The 24,802-nt window shown below is 54.0% G+C and overlaps 1 protein-coding gene across 3 annotated transcripts; it reads left to right on the forward strand.

Annotated features, from left to right (window-relative positions):
• Nucleotides 1-5,459: 5,459 nt before the first annotated feature.
• SIDT2 (SID1 transmembrane family member 2) lies at nucleotides 5,460-24,034 on the forward strand. 3 transcript variants are annotated; one of them, XM_008020994.3, is made up of 26 exons: nucleotides 5,461-6,171; nucleotides 8,378-8,499; nucleotides 8,767-8,931; nucleotides 9,020-9,065; nucleotides 9,478-9,579; nucleotides 9,682-9,765; nucleotides 10,742-10,841; nucleotides 11,037-11,102; nucleotides 13,064-13,157; nucleotides 13,519-13,571; nucleotides 14,314-14,385; nucleotides 14,564-14,635; nucleotides 15,642-15,760; nucleotides 16,102-16,175; nucleotides 16,268-16,334; nucleotides 16,867-16,940; nucleotides 17,081-17,204; nucleotides 17,539-17,656; nucleotides 18,489-18,625; nucleotides 18,865-18,973; nucleotides 19,191-19,267; nucleotides 19,436-19,482; nucleotides 19,770-19,875; nucleotides 20,446-20,556; nucleotides 22,395-22,508; nucleotides 22,594-24,034. In XM_008020994.3, the coding sequence occupies exons 1-26, from the start codon at nucleotides 5,989-5,991 to the stop codon at nucleotides 22,654-22,656; spliced, it is 2,499 nt and encodes an 832-aa protein (XP_008019185.1). In that variant the 5' UTR covers nucleotides 5,461-5,988; the 3' UTR covers nucleotides 22,657-24,034. The 3 variants fall into 3 exon arrangements, with proteins under 3 accessions (XP_008019184.1, XP_008019185.1, XP_008019186.1); XM_008020993.3 differs by lacking the exon at nucleotides 22,594-24,034 and having other exon boundaries at nucleotides 5,460-6,171; nucleotides 22,395-22,574; XM_008020995.3 differs by lacking the exons at nucleotides 13,064-13,157; nucleotides 13,519-13,571.
• Nucleotides 24,035-24,802: the final 768 nt, after the last annotated feature.

Raw genomic sequence — 24,802 nt, forward strand, 5'->3', positions numbered from 1 at the left:
CAGAGGGAGCCAGATGCAGGGCCTGAGTGTATCGCAGATACTTCCCAGTGTGAATGGTGAAAGCCCAGTTCTAGGAAATGGAAAGTGGCTGATCTGTCTCTAGGAGAAAGTACTGCCCTCTTGGTCAGAGCTTCTCTCCTTCGTCTCCCTTCCTGTTCTTTAGACAATAGGATGGTGAACGCAGGGTAGCCTAGCTCCACTGTGAGTACTTAGGACAGTAGAGACCAAGTCCAGACAAGGCTTCCAAAAGCTCAGAAAGGTTAAGTGGTTTGCCTAAAGCACACAATGCAAGGATTTAACTGTAGAACTTTCTTTTTCTTTTTTTGTTTTTTTAATGGATGAGAGGTTTTTATGCTGCCCAGGTTGGCCTCAAATGTGTAGCCTCGCCTCCTTACGCGTCAGGACAACCACCGCAGCTCCCAGCAACTGTAGAACTTTTTGACATCAAAGTCCTTGCTTTTTCCATAATACCATGAAGCCATGTGACAGGTTTGAGACTTTCCCCAGTATGGCAGATTAAATCCTGTGTCTTTAACTGATTTCTAACTGTAACGTGCATCCAGTCTTCGCAGTCCTTGTAGGAAGAGAGAGAGCCAGACACAAGGGCAGCCCTGGGAAAGAACAGAATGTGTGTGATGGAAAGAAGTGCTGAACTCTTCTTGCTGCTGGAGCTGCTTATGTCTGGGACAATTCTTTCTAAGCAGCAAATGAAAAAACATTCCTTTTTGTAATCACAGTGAAAACAAAGCTTCAGGTCCATTTCCTTCAGAGGGATTGGTTTTGAATCCTTTTTTTCTGGGTTAAAATTATACCATTACTTGATTATAAAATCTGTTTTGATTCTGTCTCCCACCAATAGGCATGACTACTCCCTACCTCCCAGGTTCCTAAATAACTTGATTGGATTCAGCTAATCCATTTACTGTGATTCTTATGAAATCCTGCTCCCAGTGCAGTCTTCAGGTCTTTTCTTTCTTTCTTTCTTTCTTTTTTTTTTTTTGAGATAGTTTCACTCTTGTTGCCCAGGCTGGAGTGCAATGGCCTGTAGTCTCTGCTCACTGCAACCTCCGCCTCCCGGGTTCAAGCGATTCTCCTGCCTCAGCCTCCCGTGTAGCTGGGATTACAGGCACCTGCCACCACGCCCAAGTAATTTTGTGTGTTTATCAGAGACCAGGGTTTCCCCATGTTGGCCAGGCTGATCTCGAACTCCTGACCTCAGGTGATCCACCAGCCTTGGCCTCCCGAAGTGCTGGGGTTACAGGCGTGAGTCACCGCGCCTAGCCATTTTTTTTTTTTAATGACATTTCGCTCTCGTTGCCCACGTGTGCAATGGCGCGATCTCAGCTCACCACAACCTCTGCCTCCCGGATTCAAGCGATTCTCCTGCCTAAGCCTCCCAAGTAGCTAGGATTACAGGCATGCACCACCATTCCCGGCTAATTTTGTATTTTTAGTAGAGATGAGGTTTCTTCATGTTGGCCAGGCTGGTCTTGAACTCCTGACCTTGGGTGATCCAACTGCCTTGGCCTCCCAAAGTGCTGGGATTACAGGCATAAGCCACCGCACCAGGCTATCTTCAGGTAATTTTAACAATATCCCTGAGCCACCTGAAGCTTCCTCCCTGTCTTCTCACCCCAAACTTCATAAATCTCCTGTGACTTAAAATGGAGCTGGACTCATGGGTCCAGCAACCTCCTCAGCTGCGTGTTGAATAGTCCCATTTCTTTGGTCCATTCAACGCTCAGGAAGGGTGGTCCACAGGGAAATAGAAGTCATCGGAGCCTTATGGCCCCACCCTGACCACTTGAGGGCCAGGGTTAGGATTGAGCTCTTTGTATACTATGCCAGGGAATGCGGTAGCTGGACCTGTGTACAAGACCAAGATCACATCCCTGAGGCCCCGACATCTCCCCTGTGTGCTCACAAGTCTGACTTTGAGACCCACCATTGCCCTTTTTTGCTGACTGTTGCAGCCAACAAAAAGGCATTCTCTCCCAGTGGACAGACCTCAGAAAGGACCTATTCATAAGTGAGTTGTGCTGTTCCCTCCCTGGCAGGGTGGGGCAGAGGGACTGAGGAAAGTTCTGCAGACCTGGGAACAGCAAGAAAATCTGCGGTTGCTGCCCTCCCACTCTGTAGACCCAGGGTCCTGACAATTCAAAGGTTAAGTCTTGAGACCTTGCAAAAGGGAAGGATCCCTTCAGAGTTTGCTTGGATGGATTTCTCTCCAGATATTGCCAGGGGAAAGGGAGCATACAGAAATAGTGATAGTCCACAGTTGTTTGGTTCCAGAGCAGTGGTTCTCAAACTTCATTGTGCATAGCAAGCTCCTGGAGTGCCCCATTAAATTGCAGATTTCTGGGCTTCACCTCCCAAGATGAATTAATTGTGAAGTAGGACTCCAAATGTGCATTTAAAACAGGCCTAGGGTCACATCTTGCCCCAAAGTTACGAGGCCAACTTGGAGTAGTGGTGCCCAACTGTAATCCCAGCTACTCAGGAGGCTGAGGCTGGTCGCTTGAAGCCAAGAGTTCAAGACCAGCCTGGGCAATGTATCAGGAGTGTTTCTTAATGTTTCAGATTATTTACTGGCAAGATGAGCAGGATTACCATGAAAGAAAAGTCCAGATGGACTGTGGAAATCCTACACTGATTCTCCAAACTTGGCAGCTGAATGTATGGAGGGCTTATGATGAAGAAACCTCTTTTGTCATCCTGAGGATTCTCTGATCCATATTCGCCTAGATGTGCTGGAAATGGTAGTGGACCAAGGTGCAAACTTGGTCTAGTGAGGTACTAATGGGTTTTTCTGAGCGTCACTTTCCTCATTTGTATAATGAGGGGTTTGCCAAGGAAACCCCTAAGGTTGTCTTCCAGCTGACTTTCCAATTGGTGAACCCTTTTCCAAAGGGTTCCCAAAAGGAACTTTCCAAAGGGTTCACTTTCAAACCTTCCAAAGGGTTCAACTTTCCTTTTCCAAAGGGTTCACCAATTGCTGCAGCTTGCTTCTGGTCTTCATCCTCAAGTATGCTGTGCTTGGACAGAGGCCAAAACTAATTCCCCCACTCACCATTTGCCCAGCATAACTACAACAGTACCTGGCACATAGTGGATGCTTATTAAGTATTTATTGCAGGAATGAGTAAATATAACTAACTTGGTCATAAGGTAAAATAGTCTTCATTGGAACAAGGCTCCAGATAGTTGGGCAGGGCTGGGAGCTGAGACTGATGCAATCCTGCCAGCTGAGAGAACTCTGACAAGGCACTGATCTGGGTGGCTTTATTAGGATGTCTGACAGCTTCAGAGATGGCCACATTTCTTTTCCTTTAAACATGTCTAATTTGGCCGGGCACGGTGGCTCACCCCTGTAATCCCAGCACTCTGGGAAGCCGAGGTGGGTAGATCACCTGAGGTCAGGAGTTTGAGATCAGCCTGACCAATATGGTGAAACCCCGTCATTACTAAAAATGCAAAAAATTAGCAGGGTGTGGTGGTGGGTGCCTGTAGTCCCAGCTACTTGGGAGGCTGAGGCAGGAGAATCGCTTGAACTCAGGAGGCGGAGGTTGCAGTGAGCTGAGATCACACCACTGTACTCCAACCTGGGCGACAGAGCGAGACTCCATCTCAAAAAAAAAAAAAGTCTAATTTGTCTTATAAATGCAATATATGTGGCCAGGCACGGTGACTCATGCCTGCAATCCCACCACTTTTGGGAGACCGAGGTGGGTGGATCACCTGAGGTCAGGAGTTTGAGACCAGCCTGGCCAATATGGCGAAACCCCATCTCTACCAAAACCAGAAATCAGCTGCGTGTGGTGGCACATGCGTGTAATCCGAGCCACTCAGGAGACTGAGGCAGGAGAATTGCTTGAACCCAGGAGGCAGAGGTTGCAATAAGCTGAGATTGTGCCACTGCACTCCAACCTGGGTGACAGAGCGAGACCCTGTCCCCTACCCACAAAAAAAAGCAATATATGTACATTGTAGAACACTTGTAAATTTTTTTAAATATAAAAAATTTAAGAACCACTCACAATCCATTAATTTCTATTTTTTGGTACTATTCTATATTTTTAGAGTTAAAGGAAAATGATATACAATATGTTATTTTTTAAATTGTAGTTCAAAGGTAACTTGCTAAATTTTATTTTTAAATTTTGCCCTGCTTTCTGGAGACATTGCTAAATTTTTAGTACAATTTTTTTCTATTTTTCTATGCATATCTATATGTATTTGGAATATATACTCTTTTATTTATTTTTGAGACGGAGTCTCTCTGTCGCAGCCAAGGCTGGAGTGCAGTGGCACAATCTCAGCTCACTGCAACCTCTGCCTCCTAGAGTTAAGTGATTCTCCTGCCTCAGCCGCCCCAGTAGCTGGGATTACAGGCACGCACCACCACGCCCCGCTAATTTTGTATTTTTATAGTAGAGATAGGGTTCACCATGTTGACCATGGCTGGTCTCGAACTCCTGACAAGTGATCTACTCGTCTTGGCCTCCCAAAGTGTTGGGATTACACGCATGAGCCACGGCACCTGGCCCTATATACTATTTAGTGTCATATCTGAACTCTCTGCTTACATGTCCTTTGAAGTCTTAAGCATCATTTTTGATGCCTTCATGATAGTGCATTTAACCAATCCCTCATTATGGATTCCAAGTTGTTTCCTTTTTGCTTTATATTATAAATATCACAGTGATAAGCGTAGCTGCCCACGTATTTTTATCTGTGCTTCCTATTTCCTTAGGATAGAGTCCAAAAGTGGAATTACTGGATCAAAGGGTATAAAGCTCTCTAAGTTTCTTGAAACAGTGCCAAAATATTTTGTAGAAAAGTTTTCACCATTTTACACTGAAGGTCGGTATCTTTCAATGAGCTTTGTAACTGCCTCTGAGAGAAGAGGGGACACAGCCCCCGCCCGGCAAGCTTGGGAAGCTCGGAAGGCCGTCCCTGCAGCTGTGTGGCCCCTCCAGAGGGAGGTGGGAGATTCCTCCTGCAGTGCTGCCTCCGTTTCCCCTCCGCCGGTAGGGCCACCGTCCTGTTTCCTAATCCTTTGAGTTCTTCATTTTTTAAGATCCCTGGAGAAACAATGGCCCAGGGATGGACAATGTTAGTTGTAAAGGTGGTGCGGCGGGGGCGGGGGGTGGGGGGGTGGGGGAGGGGGAATCCTTATGTTTGAGCAAAGGTAGGAGTTGTTCGACAAGAACCCAACACTTGGAGATCCTTAACAGAAACATCTGCCTATTCCAACATGGGTCTCAGAGATGGTGAGAATAGCGGGAGAGAGTTGGGTAGGAGTTGTAGTAGGCATTGCAGGCTTTCCCACTCCAGCTAGACAGCTGCAGCCCCTTTAAGGACAAATGCGGGACCTGGTCCTTTAAATCTGTGTCAGTTTCCCCTGACGTCAGCGGGCGGGCCAGCAGCCCTGCTGTTTATCGCCCAGCGGCGCAGCTCACTTTCCAGTGTTTGTGCGTCGGGGCGGCGCGTCCACCCGCCCTTAAAGGGCCCGCACCTCGGAAAACTCGCAGCCCAGCACGGCGTCGGGTCGCTACCACCTATCGCGCCCCTCGCCCTGCGACTCGCCTCCCTCAGCGGCCAGCCCCCGCCGCCTGCTCTTCCTCCCTCCCCTTTCCCGGCGTCTCCGGGCTCCCGGCAACCAGCCGCCCTCCTCCTCACGGCCCTGGCCCGGGGCTCCAGGGTCTCAGGCCGTACTCAGCCCCTCGCGAGCTGGGACCCCTTCCCGTAGCCCGCATCCCCTCCCTCCCCGCCCCCTCCCGGCCGCCCCCTCTCCTGCGGGGACCCTGGGAGCCTCTCCGCGGCTCTTGGGAGGGGACATTTCCTAATCTCAGGCCAGGGTTAAAGTTCTGGTCCTGGTGAGATGCTGGAAGCTGCGGCCGCAGCCGCAACCCGTCCCGGAGGTGTCCTGTCGCCTGTCGCCTTCGCCGCCTCCACCACCGCTGCCACTGCCGCCCTGCCGGGGCCATGTTCGCTCTGGGCTTGCCCTTCTTGGTGTTCTTGGTGGCCTCGGTCGAGAGCTATCTGGGGGTTCTGGGGCCCAAGAACGTCTCGCAGAAAGACGCCGAGTTTGAGCGCACCTACGTGGACGAGGTCAACAGCGAGCTGGTCAACATCTACACCTTCAACCACACTGTGACCCGCAACCGGGTGAGGGCTGGGGGCTGGGGGGCCAGAGGCGAGTGGGGGAGCCGACGAGGGCTAGGAGATTGTGTCTCCCCGCTACTCTTTTGGGAGGCCCCATGAACGAGCCGCCCTGCTGGGTTCTCAGTTCCCAGAACCACACTGGAGCCTCTTGACCAGTCCTCCTTCCTTTGCCACCAGTGTTTCTCTGAAGCTCCAGCTGGGCAGTTTTTGAAGTTGGCTCATTCCCATCTTCTCTTCCACCCCCATTCTTCCATCAGTTGTGGTCTGAGCACACATGCTTTGCTCTCTTCCCTAAACCCCAGAATCTGACAGCTCTGTGGGGTCTGGGTGGGAGAGGAAATAGGCTTATTACTGGGCTTACCCAGAAAACCTCAAGGGAATGAGACTGGCCCAGAACTGAAAAGCTCTGTGCAGGCAAATTACATCCGAAACTCCCCAGGGAGATGAATGCAAGGCTTCGCAGCCCTCTTCCTGCCTGGGAGAGCCAGCTGGCCTTGTAAATTGAGGGTGACAGAGCTTTTATAAGGCCAACTGTAAGTTGGGTGGGAAGAGAAGGGGAATTTGTCCACTGTGAAAAATCCACTTTACCCCGACTTCTCTTTGGTTTCTTCTCTAGCTCTGAGTCCCTGAGTTGAAATAGACACAGCTAGTGTGGGAAGTCTAGGCCCCGGGCAGAGCTGAGATTGGGAGAATTCTTGCAACCTGGCTGTGTGGTCTTGTGCCTGGGTCTCTTGCTCTCTTGAGAATGGGGAATCTGATTTTTTTTTCAGAACAGGGAGTGGTTTTGGTTTCTATGGCAGGCCAGGATGTGCCCCCAGTGCCTGATTCTCTGAAGTTTGATCTCTTTCTGCTTAGAGTCCTTTCTTCCTTTTTTGCCATATCTAAAGGCACTGGAGAGCAGTGGTTTTTACTCTCTTGGGAAATGCTGCCCTAGGGCTTGGGTTTCAGCAGCCCAATAACAAGCATTCCAAGATGGATTTAGTTTTATTTTTCCTTTAAGCTCCCGTTGTTTATATATACTCCTTCATAGTTCCAAGGGTGAAGATCACTTTATCTTTTTTGTTTTTATTTTTATTTTTGAGACCAGTCTCACTCTGTTGCCCAGGCTGAAGTGCAGTGGTGTGATCTCAGCTCACTGCAACCTCCACCTTCTGGGTTCAAGTGATTCTCCTGCCTCAGCCTCCCACGTAGTTGAGATTACAGGCGCCTGCCACCACAACCAGCTAATTTTTATATTTTTAATAGAGATGGGGCTTCACCATGTTGGCTAAGCTGGTCTCGAACTCCTGACCTCAGGTGATCCTCCTGCCTGGGCCTCCCAAAGTGCTACAGGCGTGAGCCACCGCACCTGGCTGTCATCTTATAGAGGGAGAAGTTGAGGCTTAGAGAAGTAAAGTGATTTCTCCACAGCCCTGTCCCTTGGTGGGTGCTAAGGATACAACATGGCCTTCAATACCTACCCCTCCTCTGGGCTCTGGCCCCAGGTTAGTTGTTAACTAGAGCTTCCTGCTGGCTTCCTGTCTCACAAGAAAGGTTGGGGAGCACTTTTTGCTCTCCTGTGTCTTCATGTGTGTTTGGGGGTGTGTGCACGTGTGTGTGTGCAGGCCTGTGCATCCTATGCACATGGATAGAAATGGGGTATCCTGGAGACTCCCTGTTTCCTGGCAGAGGGCGAGACCCTGCAGTTGCTTGGGTCCTGCTGCCCAGCACATGTCTGCCGGCCAGGAGCTGTGCTCAGCACAGGTCTTTCCTGGTTTCTTCCCCAGCTGTGAGTCCCTGAGTTGAAACAGACACAGCTAGTGTAGGAAGTCTAGACCCCAGACAGCTGAGATTGGGAGAATTCTTGCAACCTGGCTGTGTGGTCTTGTGCCCAGGTCTCTTGCTCTCTTGAGAATGGGGAATCTGATTTTTTTTTCAGAACAGGGAGTGGTTTTGGTTTCTATGGCAGGCTAGGATGTGCCCCCAGTGCCTGCTTCTCTGAAGTTTGATCTCTTTCTGCTTAGAGTCCTTTCTTCCTTTTTCATATCTAAAGGCACTTCCCAGAGTCTGGGGTTGTTCTGGCAGAAGAAGGGGCAGAGATGACCCCCAGGCCCGACCGAGATGGAGAAAGACCAAAGTGGCGGGTGTGATGGAGGGCAGGGCTCATAGTCTCTGGAGCCACGTGTCCCTGGTGGCAGAGGCTTGAGAGGCATTTCCATGTCGTCTGCAGACAGAGGGCGTGCGTGTGTCCGTGAACGTCCTGAACAAGCAGAAGGGGGCGCCTTTGCTGTTTGTGGTCCGCCAGAAGGAGGCTGTGGTGTCCTTCCAGGTGCCCCTAATCCTGCGAGGGATGTGAGTAGGATCTGGGCATCAGGGAAGTGGGGTGGCCTCGGCCAGTCCTTGCCTGGAGTCTCAACCAGGAGCCCCCCATTTCTCCTCCCCTTTCCCTGGGCCGGGAGGCTCGTCAACAGCACAAGGGCCGAGTGTGCCAGCTGGGAGCTTGTGCACCTCGCAGTGAGGTGGTGGAGACCAGACCGGAGGAGGTGGGGCCTCGCTCCTCTGGAGGGGCAGGCCAGCTGGGACAGTGCTCACATCCTGTCTCTCTGCTTCGGGCCATAGGTTTCAGCGCAAGTACCTCTACCAAAAAGTGGAACGAACCCTGTGTCAGCCCCCCACCAAGAATGAGTCGGAGATTCAGTTCTTCTACGTGGATGTGTCCACCCTGTCACCAGTCAACACCACGTACCAGCTCCGGGTCAGCCGCATGGACGATTTTGTGCTCAGGTCTGCAGGGTAGAGCAAAGGGACCACGGGGGCTAGTTCTTCCCCAGGCTCTGGGAGTGACTATTGGGGGATCTTCTCTGCCCTGCAGGACCGGGGAGCAGTTCAGCTTCAATACTACAGCAGCACAGCCCCAGGTATCATCTCCCTGTTGATTGCTCCAGAGGAGAAATGGGGGAGCTTGAATATGAGAATGGGAGTGGTCAGCAGTCTTTGCTTGGACTTTTGAATTGGCTGTTTTCTCCATGGAGGGCTCTCTGGAAACAGGAGCTCTGGCCCTGACATGGTGAGGGGACAGACAGCATGGGACTGTGCAGAGACGTGGGGTCTGGTTGCCTCTCCGGCATTCCACTGAGTGCCCTGCTGAGGTTGAAGGGAGTGGTATACAGAGAAAGGGGCTGCTATGGTCAAGGCCTGTCTCCCCAGAGAGCCTGCTGCCCATCCCTCAGAGGATTCTGGGTCCCCGCTTATAGGGGACTGTTGCCTTCTAGAGGGGCCAAGAGAGCATCCTCATGAGATGGGGCTCCCCCCTCCTTCCTGCACCCTCAGTACTTCAAGTATGAGTTCCCTGAAGGCGTGGACTCGGTAATTGTCAAGGTGACCTCCAACAAGGCCTTCCCCTGCTCAGTCATCTCCATCCAGGATGTGCTGGTGAGTTGCCTGCCCTTTTGTTCTTCCCTATCAGGCAGCAGGGCTGCTAAAGAGAGGGGCAGGCCAGGTTCCCATCCATCTGCCTCTCCCGCCCCTCTGTAGTGTCCTGTCTATGACCTGGACAACAACGTAGCCTTCATTGGAATGTACCAGACGATGACTAAGAAGGCGGCCATCACAGTACAGGTAGGAAATGCATGTGGCCATGTGGGAAGTGTGGCTGGGCGATAAGCTGTGTAACTTTCCAAACTTGAGCTCTTCTTCCTCTGCCCACTCCTATCTTACGCAAGACTGAGTCTTTGGCCTTCCAGTCCCTGTGACTTTGAGTCCCCTGATATATATGAGAGTTGAACCATAATCCCAGTTGCTCTTGCAGATGGGAAAGAGTAGAGAACCCCCTTTCTACTTCATTCGTTGTAATAATAAGAGGGCCGAGTGCAGTGGCTCATTCCTGTAATCCCAGCACTTTGGGAGGTCGAGGTGGGCAGATCACCTGAGATCAGGAGTTCAAGACCAGCTGGGCTAACAGGCTGAAACCCCATCTCTACTAAAAATACAATAATTAGCTGGGCATGGTGGTACATGCCTGTAATCCCAGCTACTCGGGAGGCTGAGTCAGGAGAATCACTTGGACCTGGGAAACGGAGATTGCAGTGAGCCGAGGTCGCATCACTGCACTCCAGCCTGGGCAAAAAGAGTGAAACCCTGTCTCAAGAGAAAAAATAGATCAGGTGCGGTGTCTTATACCTGTAATCCCAGCACTTTGGGAGGCTGAGGCGGGCAGATCACCTGAGATCAGGCGTTGAAGACCAGCCTGGCCAACGTGGTAAAACCCCATCTCTACTAAAAATAACAAATATTAGCCGGGCGTGGTGGCGGGCACCTGTAATCCCAGCTACTTGGGAGGCTGAGGCAGGATAATCGCTTGAACCTGGGAGGCGGAGGTTGCAGTGAGCTGAGATCACACCACTGCACTCCAGCCTGGGTAACAGGAGCGAAACTCTGTCTCCAAAAGAAAAAAAAAAAAAGAATCTTTGTGAGGATTAAGTAAAATAATACCTATGAAGAATTTAGCATAATGTCTGGCCCCAGAATAAGTATTCCGAAAAGAATGATGGTGATGATGATGGTGATGATGATATTTATCATCATCATCCTGCAGCGCAAAGACTTCCCCAGCAACAGCTTTTATGTGGTGGTGGTGGTGAAGACTGAAGACCAAGCGTGCGGGGGCTCCCTGCCTTTCTACCCCTTCGTAGAAGGTACATTTTGTGCCCTGGGCCTGGCTAGGGGTGGGGAGGGCTTGGTCACTTTCTGGGAGCCAGAAGAGCCTGTGTGGCTGATTGGTGGACCTGATAGGACATGGGTTTTTGGCTCCAGTCTCTCAAAGGCCTGGTCCCACTGACTCTAGCCAAGCTCCAGGCAACCAATTTGCTGCTTTGACATTTTACTTCCAGATGAACCAGTCGATCAAGGGCACCGCCAGAAAACCCTGTCCGTGCTGGTGTCTCAAGCAGTCACATGTGAGTGCGGGTGGCTGAGCGGGGATGGACAAGCCTCTCTGGCTCCTCCTTTCAGACCTGGGATATAGGGTGTGCCCTGAAGTGGGTAATGAGGATGCAGATATGCTGGTGGGTTAGGAACGGGGAGTGTTCTTCGCAGGCTTCTAGATGGGGAGGGCCCGGAAGTGAGTTCCAGTGTGATGTGGGACAGAGAGTTCATGACTAAAGATGGAGGAACTGAGGTCCAGTTCACTTCCTGCCACTTATCAGCAGTGTTACCTGATTGTAAGAAAGAGCTTTAATTTTGCTTTCTTAGCATAATCTTATTTATTCTGAAGGATGTTTCTTAATCTCATATTCAGAAACATATCCTAATTTGTCACTGCTATAAGATTGAATCTCAGTTTCCCTGTCTCTATGACAAAGGGAGTAAAATTTGCCCAATGAATCTCACTAAGTTATGAGGGCCAGCACAAAATTAGTAGACAAAATTAGCAGGAAAGTACCAGGCCCCTACTCAGTGCTCAATAAATATTTACTGAATGATTACATGGGGTCCTAAGGGACTGTAATAGGAGGGGAAAGAAGGTGCCTCTCTTTCTTTTTTTGGACTCTTGCTCTGTCACCCAGGCTGGAGTTCAGTGGCAAGATCTTGACTCACTGCAACCTCCACCTTCCGGGTTCAAGTGATTCTCCTGCCTCAGCCTCCTGAGTTGCTGGGACTACAGGCACCTGCCACCATGCCCAGCTAATTTTTGTATTTTTAGTAGAGACAGGGTCTCACCATGTTGGCCAGGCTGGTCTTGAACTCTTGACCTCAGGTGATCCACCCGCCTTGGCCTCCCAAACTGCGGGGATTACAGGCATGAGCCACTGTGCCCAGCCAGAGGGTGCCTCTCTTTTTTTTTTTTTTTTTTTTTTTTTTGAGACGGAGTCTCGCTCTGTTGCCCAGGCTGGAGTGCAGTGGCCGGATCTCAGCTCACTGCAAGCTCCGCCTCCCAGGTTTACGCCATTCTCCTGCCTCAGCCTCCCGAGTAGCTGGGATGCAGGCGCCCGCCACCTCGCCCGGCTAGTTTTTTGTATTTTTTTTAGTAGAGACGGGGTTTCACCGTGTTAGCCAAGATGGTCTTGATCTCCTGATCTCGTGATCCGCTCGTGTCGGCCTCCCAAAGTGCTGGGATTACAGGCTTGAGCCACCGTGCCCGGCCAAGGGTGCCTCTCTTATATGGATTATTTATTCAGCAAATATTTATTGAGCATCTCCTATATGCCAGGTAGTATGCTAAGGCAGCAGTCCACGGGGGGGCGGGGTCCTTTCTAGAGGAACAGGAGGCAGTTAAGAGCTGTGGTGAGCAAAGGACAGGTCACTGTGGAAATATAGGATAGAGAAGGCTTCCTAGAGGACACAGTCCCTGAGCTGTGGTTTGAGGGTTAAGTCAAGGTGGAGTTTTTGAGAGGCCAGGCACAGTGGCTCAAGCCTATAATCCCAGCACTTTGGGAGGCTGAGGCAGGGAAACTGCTTGAAGCCAGGAATTCAAGACCAGCCTGAGTAACATAGCAAGATCCCATCTCTATAAAAAATAAAAAAATGAGCCAGGTGTGGTGGCACACATCTATAGTCCCAGCTACTGAGGAGGCTGAGGTGGAAGGATGGAGCCTAGGAGTTGGAGGCTGCAGTGAGCTATGATCATGCCACTGCACTCCAGCATGGGTAACAGAGTAAGACCCCAACTCTTAAAAAAGGAGAAGTAGAAGAGAAAGTTCTAGCACAGGGAGCAACATGAGCAAAAATAGGAGTGTGTCAGAGTTTGGTGTATTAGGGGAACTGCTAGTTGTTCATACTGGCTGGGCAGGGCCTTACATTCGAGGGGAGAGGGGTGAGAGATTGGGCTGGGCGGAGGAGGACATGAAGGCCTTTGGGTGCCATGATGGGAGGTGGTGGAAGGTTTTGACCCGTCCACTTTCCTGTTTCCTCCTGGAAGCTGAGGCCTACGTCAGTGGGATGCTCTTTTGCCTGGGTATATTTCTCTCCTTTTACCTGCTGACCGTCCTCCTGGCCTGCTGGGAGAACTGGAGGTAAAGGGGAACTGCTGGGCCCTCCCCTGGTCTGGGTGAGTTGGGCAGGTGTGTGAGGGAGATCGCCTGGCAGGATCTGAGCCAGCCTAGGGTAATCTACACCATCCATAGCAGATGATGGTGGGACTGTTAGAGTCTGTGACCTGTGACCCTCTCTAGAAACTATCCCCTCCCCTCAACCTTCTTCCCAAGCAGGGAGACCCCATATTGCTCCCCAGCCTGTGAGGAACCCTGGGACCAAGGGTGGAGGACAGGGTCATAGGGATGAGAGTGGAGTGGAGAGGTAGAAGGAAAGCCAGCCCCATACAGAGGGATCCTTGTCCTGTCCCATCTGGGTGGCCTTTGGATTCTGTCCGTGCAGGCAGAAGAAGAAGACCCTGCTGGTGGCCATTGACCGAGCCTGCCCAGAAAGCGGTACCTCCAGGGGGCCTGGGTGGGGCGGGCCCAATGTGCTTTGTGTTTTGGCGGGTAGTGGTGGATGGTTCCCTAAGGGGTTAAAGGAGGAAGGGCTGGGGGCTTCCGGATGTTCAGATTGGGATAACATTCCACAAATGGGAATGAGGCTGGGATATGACGTCCATGCATCCCTAACATGCAGGCCTCAGAGGCTGAGGCCGTTGCTTGGTTTATTCCATGTCTAGCCATGGTGTCTGCCTGCCTTGGGCAGTGCGGCCCACTGTCTCTGGGATTATTAACCTTGCCTTCTCTCTCTCTTCCACTCCCCCTCTCTTTCTGTCCTCCCTCCTGCGTGGGACCTTTTCTCTTAGCTTCTCTCCTTGGTAAGCTCCAAGTGCTATGGGCAGAGGAGCTGGAGTCCAGAGTCGGGGAGGGAGGGTGGAGCACAGGGCTGTCTGGAGGGCACGTGGGCAGGCCAGATGTTGTCTTTGTTGCTGGTAACTTAGATGTGCCCATTCTTGAACTTTCTCTCTCTTTAGGGACGACAAAGGGTGGTGCTGTTTCCATGGGAAAGGCAGGCAGGGGGCTGGGGCGGGTGGTGGTGGCAGCCGTGGGGCGTGCTTGCCTGGATAGGTGCTGCTTCTCAGCTTCTGGCATGGCCTCCTTGTGACTGTCTTCTCTGGATCTTTCTTTGTTCTTCTTCCTGGCTCTAGGCCTCTCTTACCATCCAGCGCTAACGAACCTTGACTTCTCATTGCAGGTCACCCTCGAGTCCTGGCTGATTCTTTTCCTGGCAGTTCCCCTTATGAGGGTTACAACTATGGCTCCTTTGGTACGTGTCAAAGCCAGCGCTGTGCTTGCCAGGGACACAACCTGGTCTCCTTAGGCCACCACCTCTGAGGCAGTAGAGTGGGAGCCACCTCCTCCGGCCCCCACACCCTCTGCAGGTGCTCAGAGCCCCTTTCCCTGCGGCCTCTCCTTCCTGCCTCACCATTGATCCTTCCTCGCAGAGAATGTTTCTGGATCTACGGATGGCCTGGTTGACAGCGCTGGCACTGGGGACCTCTCTTATGGTTACCAGGGTGAGTGGGCCAGGCTGGGAGGGGCTGTGCGGTGCAGGCTGGTGTTGGCTGGGTAAAATGTCACGGTGGGCGGTTGCCTCTTCTGCCAGATGCTGGAACCCAGGAAAGGCCTGCTGTTTTCCTAACCCCTCTCTTCCCTCATGCCCTCCTCTTTGGCCCCAGTTCCCTGGTAACTTTCCCTTTCCTTTGAAGGGCACGACCAGTTCAAGCGGCGCCTCCCCTCTGGCCAGATGCGGCAGCTGTGCATTGCCATGGGTAGACGTGGGGAGGGGGTAGGGCCGTTTTGCCAATCAGTGCCTGCTGGTTCCGGTTGACTGCCGGCTCTGGGGCCAGAAAGATTCTATGTGCATGGCTTTCCCATGTAATTCCAGTAATTGCCCGCTCTTGTGTCTTCTGAGACAGCAGCAGGACACAGGCTCCTTTGGCTGGGGGGCTGGTGCCTCTGCTCCCCCCACGCTGGACGTTCTAGTTTATCATCTGTGTTGCCAGTGCCCTCACTCCCTGGCCTGCTAGGGGAGGGCTCACAGGCTCGGGGGTCACATTCTGGCCTCTGAATAAAGGAGAGATGCTCTTTCTGCACCCCAGGCCCACTGGGTCTTTAATCCAGTGGCAGCCAAGCCAGTGTCTTCTCAGAACCCACAGGGCTGGGCGCCGTTTAATCAGCATGACTTGCCGAGTTCAATCCTGTTGTTTGTGTCTGCTGCCTGGGGTCTCCTCAGTGTCCTGGCCTGGGAAGCCCTAGCCCATGAGGGGTGCCAGGAACAGAGCAAAGCTAGAGTGGCTCCTGTGTGGGCCTCTTCTAGAGTCTACCATCCTCCCCCAGGACTTAGGAGCACCTGATGTCTCCTCCCAGCTCCTGAGCCCACCTCCACCCCAGCTCTGAGCCCCAGCCCACAATTTGCCTCTTCCCTACTGCCTAATAATTGTTATAATTGCCTCAGATGGGCGAGGGCCACTGTGGGTTTTGTGCCCACCGGTGCAACCCCTCCCTCCCTGCCCTTTCCAGGCCGCTCCTTTGAACCTGTGGGTACTCGGCCCCGAGTGGACTCCATGAGCTCTGTGGAGGAGGATGACTATGACACATTGACCGACATCGATTCCGACAAGAATGTCATTCGCACCAAGGTCTGACCCATGGGCCTGGCCTGGTCAGGCGTTTCCCAAGAAAGGGACATTCTGTGTTCCTGCCCCAGCATGTTCCTACTGACATGGCATTTACGGAAGCAGAAGGAAGGGGCTCAGCTGGGGCAGGACAGATGTCGGGGAAACTTAACTTGAGCCCCAACCCCTTCCGGCCTGATTGACCAAACCCTGGGTCTAAGTGGCCGCAGCAGTGGGATGGCCTTGAACCCTGCCCACCTGAATTCGGCCCTGTCTGAGGGAGGCCCCTCTTGTCCACCTCTAACCTGGGGGAGGGGGCTTCTCCCCAGTGGCAGTAAGTGGGGCTGATTCCAGCTTCTCCCCAGCAATACCTCTATGTGGCCGACCTGGCACGGAAGGACAAGCGTGTTCTGCGGAAAAAGTACCAGATCTACTTCTGGTGAGCGGGCCGAGCAGCTGGGGCTCTGCCGTCGGTGGGTGTGTGGCGGCCTTGGGTGCCACCTGCCTCACTGCCGCCCTCCCACTCCGCAGGAACATCGCCACCATTGCTGTCTTCTATGCCCTTCCTGTGGTGCAGCTGGTGATCACCTACCAGACGGTGAGAGGGCAGGGCAGGTTCACCTTTCCCACAGCCTGGGACACTGCCCCAAAGTTCAGAGCCTCCCAGCCTGGGGCCCTGGTCTTCCATCGCAGGACCTGGGTTCAGATCCCAGCTCTGCCTTCCCAGCTGAGTGACCCAGGGCAAATCACATAACCCCCCAACCCTGAGTGTCAGTTTCTTCATCTGCAAAATGGGCACAGCCCCTCCCTGGTTTGTTGTGCAGATTATGAAACCAAAGTCCTGGGACTTTGTAAGCATCCGTTTTCCTTCCCTTGTCTCTGTCCCATGGGGCAAGAACTTCCATCACAGTCATGCCTCAGGGTTTTCAGCCACGCCTAATGAGGGGGTCAGTGACTGTGCTGCTTGGCATCCGTGTTCTCAGAAGGAGCACATGCCTGGGGTGCTGTGTGTTCCCACCTGCTAGCTGTGGTGGCACTTGCTCTTTTTTGCCAAAGGGGCCCAGGTGGCGGGGTGTGGGCTGAATTGGGCATGACGACAGACCCACTCCCTGTCCCTGCTCCTGCTACAGGTGGTGAATGTCACAGGGAATCAGGACATCTGCTACTACAACTTCCTCTGCGCCCACCCACTGGGCAACCTCAGGTGGGGGTCATGCTGGGAGGCCCCTTGTCCAGGCCAAGGGTGAAATGGGGCAAGGGCTGGTGCTTTGCAACACCTGCCCGGGCTAGGGAAGAGGCCTGGGTGTGAGGCCCAAACAGTCCACCTTGTGTCTCCCCTTCTAGCGCCTTCAACAACATCCTCAGCAACCTGGGGTACATCCTGCTGGGGCTGCTTTTCCTGCTCATCATCCTGCAGCGGGAGATCAACCACAACCGGGCCCTGCTGCGCAACGACCTCTATGCCCTGGTGAGGGAGCACCTGCCTGCCTGCCGCAGCCTCAGCTCCCGCACAGACCCCAAGCCTTGGCCCCAGGATGCCTTTTCTGGCAGGCCTGGCCCTGCCTTCCCCAGCTCTCCCCTCCCCAGCGCTGTCTGGCCCACCCTATCCATCCCAGCCTGCCCCACCCTGCCCTGCCCTCCCTTGCCCAGCCTTTCCAGGCCAGCCCACCCCTGCATACCCACACTCGACACACACCCCACCCCTTTTCCTCTTCCACTCCTCTTAGGGTCCCTCTTTTGGGTCCCTTCTTCTCTTCCTGCCTCACTTCCTCCCTCCCTTCCCTTCTCTCTCTCCCCAACAGGAATGTGGGATCCCCAAACACTTTGGGCTGTTCTACGCCATGGGCACAGCCCTGATGATGGAGGGGCTGCTCAGTGCTTGCTATCACGTGTGCCCCAACTATACCAATTTCCAGTTCGGTGAGTGGAGCCTCCTTCTTTTCTGGCTCTACCCGCAGCAGGGACCTGCCTGAGTCCTTCACCATCCCCAGGTCACCCACAGGGATTGCTAAGACAGCCCTGTAGGAAACTCCAAGGCTGGCGTGCCTGGGTGTGTACACATCTTAGCCTATGAAACATGGGCACCTAGATGCTCCTTCATTTGTCTGTCAAACTATTCCTATATAAAGGCATGTACCGCACTGAAGAAAACAGGATAATTAAGAAGGGGGCCCTGTGCCGAGCACAGTGGCTCACACCTGTAATCCTAGCACTTTGGGAGGCCGAGGCTGGGGGATCGCCTGAGGTCAGGAGTTTGAGATCAGCTTGGCCAACATGGTGAAACCCCATCTCTACTGAAAATGCAAAAATTAGCTGGGTGTGGTAGTGCACGCCTGTAATCCCAGCTACTCGGGGGGCTGAGGCAGGAGAATTGCTTGAGCCCAGGAGGTGGAGGTTGCAGTGAGCCGAGATCCTGCCATTGCATGCCAGCCTGGGCAACAGAGTGAGACTCTGTCTCCAAAAAAATAAAAGGGCATCCCTGATCTCAGGGTGCTCACAGACTAAGACACAGACCAAGTTGTCTCTGTCTTCAGGAGATGTTAGACTGTGGGTGACGGCCAGTGGTGTGGCAGTGTGGTGTGGCAGGTACAACTAAGGTACTAAAGTTCAAGTGCCACCCCACCACCAGCTCACTCCACAGCCATGGCAAGGCACCAGGGCTCTCTCTTCCTCTGGGATTGTTGGGGCCAGGAGTTCTCTGCTGGGCCTTGGTGGCCATTTCTGCAGCTCCCTTCTGTGTCCCTCATCCTAGACACATCGTTCATGTACATGATCGCCGGACTCTGCATGCTGAAGCTCTACCAGAAGCGGCACCCGGACATCAACGCCAGTGCCTACAGTGCCTACGCCTGCCTGGCCATCGTCATCTTCTTCTCTGTGCTGGGCGTGGTGAGGGCCTGACCTGCTCTGCTCAGCCTGTATGATAGGATAGGTGCACGTGCATTCACACACGTGGTGCACACCCTCCGCCGCCTCCTGCATGAGAGATTCCTGCTCCTCTCCTGAGATGCCTTCCTGGGCCCCTCTCTGAGTCCCAGCCTGGCTGAGCAGCGAGCCCCAGGAAGGGTGGGCCATCCAAGCCACTTCCCTCTGCGCCCTCACCGCTGCCCTTGGTGGCCTCCCAACAGGTCTTTGGCAAAGGGAACACGGCGTTCTGGATTGTCTTCTCCATCATTCACATTATTGCCACCCTGCTCCTCAGCACACAGCTCTATTACATGGGCCGCTGGAAACTGGGTGAGGGCACACCTGGGGCAGGGCCTGGGGGAGGGGCCTGGGAGGCCTCAGGAACCCGGACGCACGGGAGTCGCTCAGGTTCTGTCTTCTTGGGGGCCCTGGAGGAGTCACTGGGTGAGGAATTAGATCAGGCCTGGGCTCCTCAGCTGGCACATCCCAGGGGTCCGGCAAAGGAGGGTGCCCCGTGCCTGTCAGCGCCACTCCCTTCTCTGTGCAGACTCGGGGATCTTCCGCCGCATCCTCCACGTGCTCTACACAGACTGCATCCGGCAGTGCAGCGGGCCGCTCTACGTGGTACCTGCCCGGCTCTCCTGCCCCATTCTCCACATCTCCTTTCTTCCCTCTGATGGGGGAGTGGGGCTGGGCTGAGGACCCAGGGGAGGGTGGGGACCAGCTGGCTGGGCCTTCTTCCACCACCCTCCCTGGCCCTGCCCTCAGTCCCCGTGTCCTGCTTCCCTCCAGGACCGCATGGTGCTGCTGGTCATGGGCAACGTCATCAACTGGTCACTGTGAGTACAGTCGAGGGTGGCGACCTGGCTGGGTGGACAGCTGGGGACTCAGCCAGCCACTGGCTGCATCAGGGGCTGAGGACAACTTCCAAATGTTGGGCATAAGACATGAGGGCTAAGAAGAGAGGTCTTGGCCTCTCCTCTCTCTCGGCATCTGGGCTTCTAGAATCTTCTGTGGGCCTCGGAATGCAGCCCAACGTCATAATAAAACATGGCGGGGCAGGGCAGGAAGAGCACTTCCTTGCCTTTGGCCTTCCTGCTTCACCACTCTTCGTCCCTCCTGCCAGGGCTGCCTATGGGCTCATCATGCGCCCCAACGATTTCGCTTCCTACTTGTTGGCCATTGGTATCTGCAACCTGCTCCTTTACTTCGCCTTCTACATCATCATGAAGGTGAGCGAGGCTGGCACTCTATCAGATCCTCTGCTTTCTGGGGAGAGAGATGGGCCCGGCAGCACTGAGGGGCAGTGAGACTGCTGGTTGCGGAGGGGAGAGGCTAAAGCCTCTTGCATGGGCCCCTAGGAGCCAACTGCAGCCCAAAGGCCATTTTCTGAGCCCCTTCCAAGGACCCTTGAAATGGGTGGCATTTTAGGCTGCCGTTGTAAGTGCCCCTTTTCATGCAGAAGGGGCCGAGGGGAGGTAGGGTGTGGGCCTCCCAGGATCAGGTGCTTCCCCAGGAACCATCCTGCCATCCAATCTGATTGGAGCCCCCTGCATAGGGAGCACCTCCAGGCCAGTACACTGTCCCGACACAGGGTTCTGGATGCATGGAGGCCGGGTGGGGTGGACATCGGGGTGGGGGCAGGTTGATCTCTGTGGTTGTGTGGAATGGTATGAATCCAAGGAGCAGTCCTGAAGGCCTGGGAGGCCATGAGGAAAGGGAATCTGGGAAAGGCTGGGTGGGACAGTGGGGTGGGACAGGGGTGAGCCCTCAGACTGCTGTCCCTTCCTGGCCCCTCCCAGCTCCGGAGTGGGGAGAGGATCAAGCTCATCCCCCTGCTCTGCATCGTCTGCACCTCTGTGGTCTGGGGCTTCGCACTCTTCTTCTTCTTCCAGGGACTCAGCACCTGGCAGGTGAGCACTCACCCACAGGCTCCTCACGAGCTCACAAGGGGCCGGTCCTCTTTTCAGACATTGTTTGGGGCTGGGCTTGGTGGTTGATACCTATAATCCCAGCACTTTGGGAAGCTGAGGCAGGAGGATCGCTTGAGGCGTTCAAGGCCAGCCTGGGCAATATAGTAAGAACCCGTCTCTACAAAAAATGAAAAAAATAAAAATAAAAAAGTTAGCCTGGTGTGGTGGCATTCACCAGTAGTGCAGTAGTCCTAGCTACCCCGGAAGCGGAGGCAGGAAGATAGCCTGTGCAGGAGTTTGAGGCTGCAGTGAGCCGAGATCGCACCACTGTGCTCTAGCCTGGGTGACAGACCCCGTCTCTAAAAAGAATTTTTACGCAAACATCATTTGGGAACACCTACCATAGGCCAGCACTTTCATAGCAACTGTCCCAGTTAATCCTCCTAGAATTCCAGCCTGGAGATAGCTCCATTTTACTTAACGAGGCAGATGAGGCTCAGAGAGGCCACGTGACTTCCCCAGGGCACGTCGCCAGTGAGCGGCACAGCTGGTGTTTGAAGCCAGCGAGGCTGGGCTCTCTTCTCTGCCTTGCAGGGCACCTACCACATGTCAGGCTTTAATTCTGGGAACAGAACTAAGTCTGACATGGTCTCTGAGGGACTCATAAACTAGATGAAGAGGGCTGGAAGGACTGTTGGTGCATGACTCTTAGTGCTGTTTATGATGTGATACATGAAATGAAGGGCACAGGCAAGACGGGGCAGGAGGACAGAAGACTAAGGGGTCTCTCCGAGTTAGGAGTCCAGGAAAGCTTCCTGGAAGAAGTGGGCCTTGTTCTGGGCTATAAAAGTCTTGGGTGAGGGGGGCTGGGTACAGTGGCTCACGCCTGTAATCCCAGCACTTTGGGAGGCTGAGGTGGGCGGATCACGAGGTCAAGAGATCGAGACCATCCTGGCCTACATGGTGAAACCCCATCTCTAGTAAAAATACAAAAATTAGCTGGGCGTGATGGTGTGTGCCTGTAGTCCCAGCTACTCGGGAGGCAGAGGCAGGAGAATTGCTTGAACCCGGGAGGTGGAGGTTGCAGTGAGCCGAGATCTCTCCACTGCACTCCAGCCTGGTGACAGAGCGAGACTCTGTCTCAAAAAAAAAAAAAAAAAAAAAAAAAACAGGTTTGGGAAATGGGGAAGAGCCCCATAGCCCAGACCTGCTCTGACCTTAGTAATGATACGGGGCAGATTTGGAGGTCAGTGAATGCACTCATCTGGGAGCCAAGCCGACTGTGAGGGTGGGGCAGGTCTTGGTGATGTCTGTGGCCTCAGCATGTAGCACAGACAGACACGGCCTGGATGAGCTTATGGGATAGAGCTTATGGGTAGAGCAGGGAAGACCGTGAGTGCCACAGGTTATGGCTACTGTCCCAGAGCAGGGGTGTGATCTGACAGTAGTGCTTTGGAAAAACCAATGAACCTGCAGAAAGATGAGAGCAGGGGCGGAGTCCAAGGCCGGGAAGTGGGTGAGAAGCCTTCTGCCATCCCTGAGCTGAAGGCCTTCAAGGTTGTTGCAACCCTGTGCTCTTAGATCAAGAGAAGAGAATCAGAAGGAAGGAGGGTAGGAGTGAAAGAAAGGGGAAGAGAAGCCAGTGAACTCAGGGAGAAGTTTGTAACCAAAGGCCATTTCTTAGATCGGGAAGGGGTGGGGACAAGGGACAGGTCAGAATTGCTGCTGTCCTGCCTGGGGCTGGAGAGAGGGGTGCCCAGGAGCAAGATGGCAGATGGGTCTGGCCCTGGCCCTGGCAGAGCAGGGTCACTCGGCAGTTTTTCTTGTTGCTCCCCAAGAAAACCCCTGCGGAGTCAAGGGAGCACAACCGGGACTGCATCCTCCTTGACTTCTTTGACGACCACGACATCTGGCACTTCCTCTCCTCCATCGCCATGTTCGGGTCCTTCCTGGTAAGCGGGCCTCTTGGCCAAGCCGGGTGGGTGCGTGAAGGTAGCAGCTGCCTCCTCTGTGGCTGATCTGGCGTCCACCCCCCAGGTGTTGCTGACACTGGATGACGACCTGGACACTGTGCAGCGGGACAAGATCTATGTCTTCTAGCAGGAGCTGGGCCCTTCGCTTCACCTCAGGGGGCCCTGAGCTCCTTTATGTCACAGACCAGGCACTCTGTCGTGCTGTGGCGATGAGTCCCAGCACCGCTGCCCAGCACTGGATGGCAGCAGGACAGCCAGGTCTAGCCTAGGCTTGGCCTGGGACAGTCATGGGGTGGCATGGAGCCTTGCAGCTGTCCTCTGCCAAGGAGGAGGCCTGCTCCCCTGGAACTCCCGGACATTGGCCAAATTGCTGCTTTCTTCTCAGTGTTGGGGCCTTCCATGGGCCCCCGTCCTTTGGCTCTCCATTTGTCCCTCTGCAAGAGGAAGGATGGAAGGAACACCCTCCCCATTTCATGCCTTGCATTTTGCCCATCCTCCTCCCCACAATGCCCCAGCCTGGGACCTAAGGCCCCTTTTTCCTCCCATACTCCCGCTTCAGGGCCTAGTCTGGGGCCTGAATCTCTGTCCTGTATCAGGGCCCCAGTTCTCTTTGGGGCTGTCCCTGGCTGTCATCACTGCCCATTCCAGTCAGCCAGGATGGATGGAGGTATGAGATTTTGGGGGTTGGCCAGCTGGTGCCAGACTTTTGGTGCTAAGGCCTGCAAGGGGCCCAGGGCGGTGAGTACTCTCTTCCCTGTGACCTGTGCTCAGGGCTGGCTCTTTAGCAATGTGGTCAGCCCAATTTGAGAACAGCCTTCTGATTCAAGAGGCTGAGTTCAGAGGTCACCTCCTCATCCCATCAGCCCCCAGACTGATGCCAGCACCAGGACTGGAGGGAGAAGCACCTCACCCCTTCCCTTCCTTCTTTCGAGGCCCTTACTCCTGCCAAGCCCCAGCTGGGGGCCTTTCAGTGCCATTGACGCTGCCCAAGAATGTCCAGGGGCAAAGGAGGGACGGTACAAAGAGTTCAGCTCGTGCCACCTCCACAGCCGCGGGCGCCCCGGTGCCTGCCTTAGAAAGGGGCTTCAGGAAGGGATGCGCTGTTTCCCTCTACGTGCCCAGTCCTAGCCTCGTTCTAGGACCCAGGGCTGGCTTCTGAGTTTCCGTCCAGTCTTCAGCCAAGTTCTGTTAGTCACGCACACACATGCCTGCGAAACCTTGGAGTTTACACTGAGTTGCCTCAGCTCTGGGCGCCCTGGCCACCCTGGTCCTTGGAGCCCCTTCGTCCCACCTGGTCCGCTCCAGATGCCAAGGATGGGGGAGCTCAGGTGGGGCCTCTGCCTTGGGGATGGGAATGTGTTTTATTCTCCCAAACTTGTTTTTATAGCTCTGCGTGGGCTGGGAGATGAGGTGGGTCTGGATCTTTTCTCAGAGCGTTTCCATTCTATGGTTGCATTTCCGTTTTCTATGAATGAGTTTGCATTCAATAAACAACCAGACTCAGCTGTTGGGCCCCTTGTTTGCACTCCCTCTCTGGGTGGAGCTGTTGAGGATGAGGGGAGAGGCGAAGGGCCTCCATCTCCCCTTCCTTTAAGCCATGGCCCTACTGGGAACTGCAGTTCCTTGATTCTCCCATTTTTCCTGTCTCTCCAGCAACAGCATTAATTCAGTAAACACTTACCAGGGCACTGTGCTGGATAGAGGCTGGTTACTGAAAAAGCCTTTCCCACGCCATCCCCCCAGACACCCGTCCTTACCTCCCCAGGAACAGCAGTCTCTGCCCACCTGGCCCCGCCCCCCAGACTGAGGCTCGCTTCACCTCTGACCTGAGTGCCCCCCAGCTCACCAGGCCACAGGCCCAGGCGGTGCTCCCTGATGGGGCGTTTGTAATCTGCTGAGCATGCAGGCTGAGGCAGGAGGGTGATGGAAGCTGGGCAGGTTCCAAGAGGAGGGAGTTTTGATATGTCCCTGAAAGGTTCATTGAGACTTCAGTCAGCTAAGGAGGACACGATTTGGAGGCCAAGGAGTTTGGTGAATTCAGAACACAACCAGAGGTCTGCGGCGTCAGGGATGGAGGAGTGGGCTTTTTCCCCTTGCCGGGGCCCCGCTCCTCTTCCTGCTCTTCCCGCAGGCGCCACTGGGAGGTGCTATGGCTGTGCCTCCCCTGGGCTCGAGCGCATCTGGCTGCAGTGGGCAGAACTGCAGGGGTGGGTCTCTCCTCTGCCAGGCCTGGCAGCCCCCTCCTAGGGCCTTGTTTGGCTTGGGGTGGTGTC

This window comes from Chlorocebus sabaeus, chromosome 1 (assembly GCF_047675955.1).
Source record: "Chlorocebus sabaeus isolate Y175 chromosome 1, mChlSab1.0.hap1, whole genome shotgun sequence".
In the NCBI taxonomy this organism is placed as follows: Eukaryota; Metazoa; Chordata; class Mammalia; order Primates; family Cercopithecidae; genus Chlorocebus; species Chlorocebus sabaeus.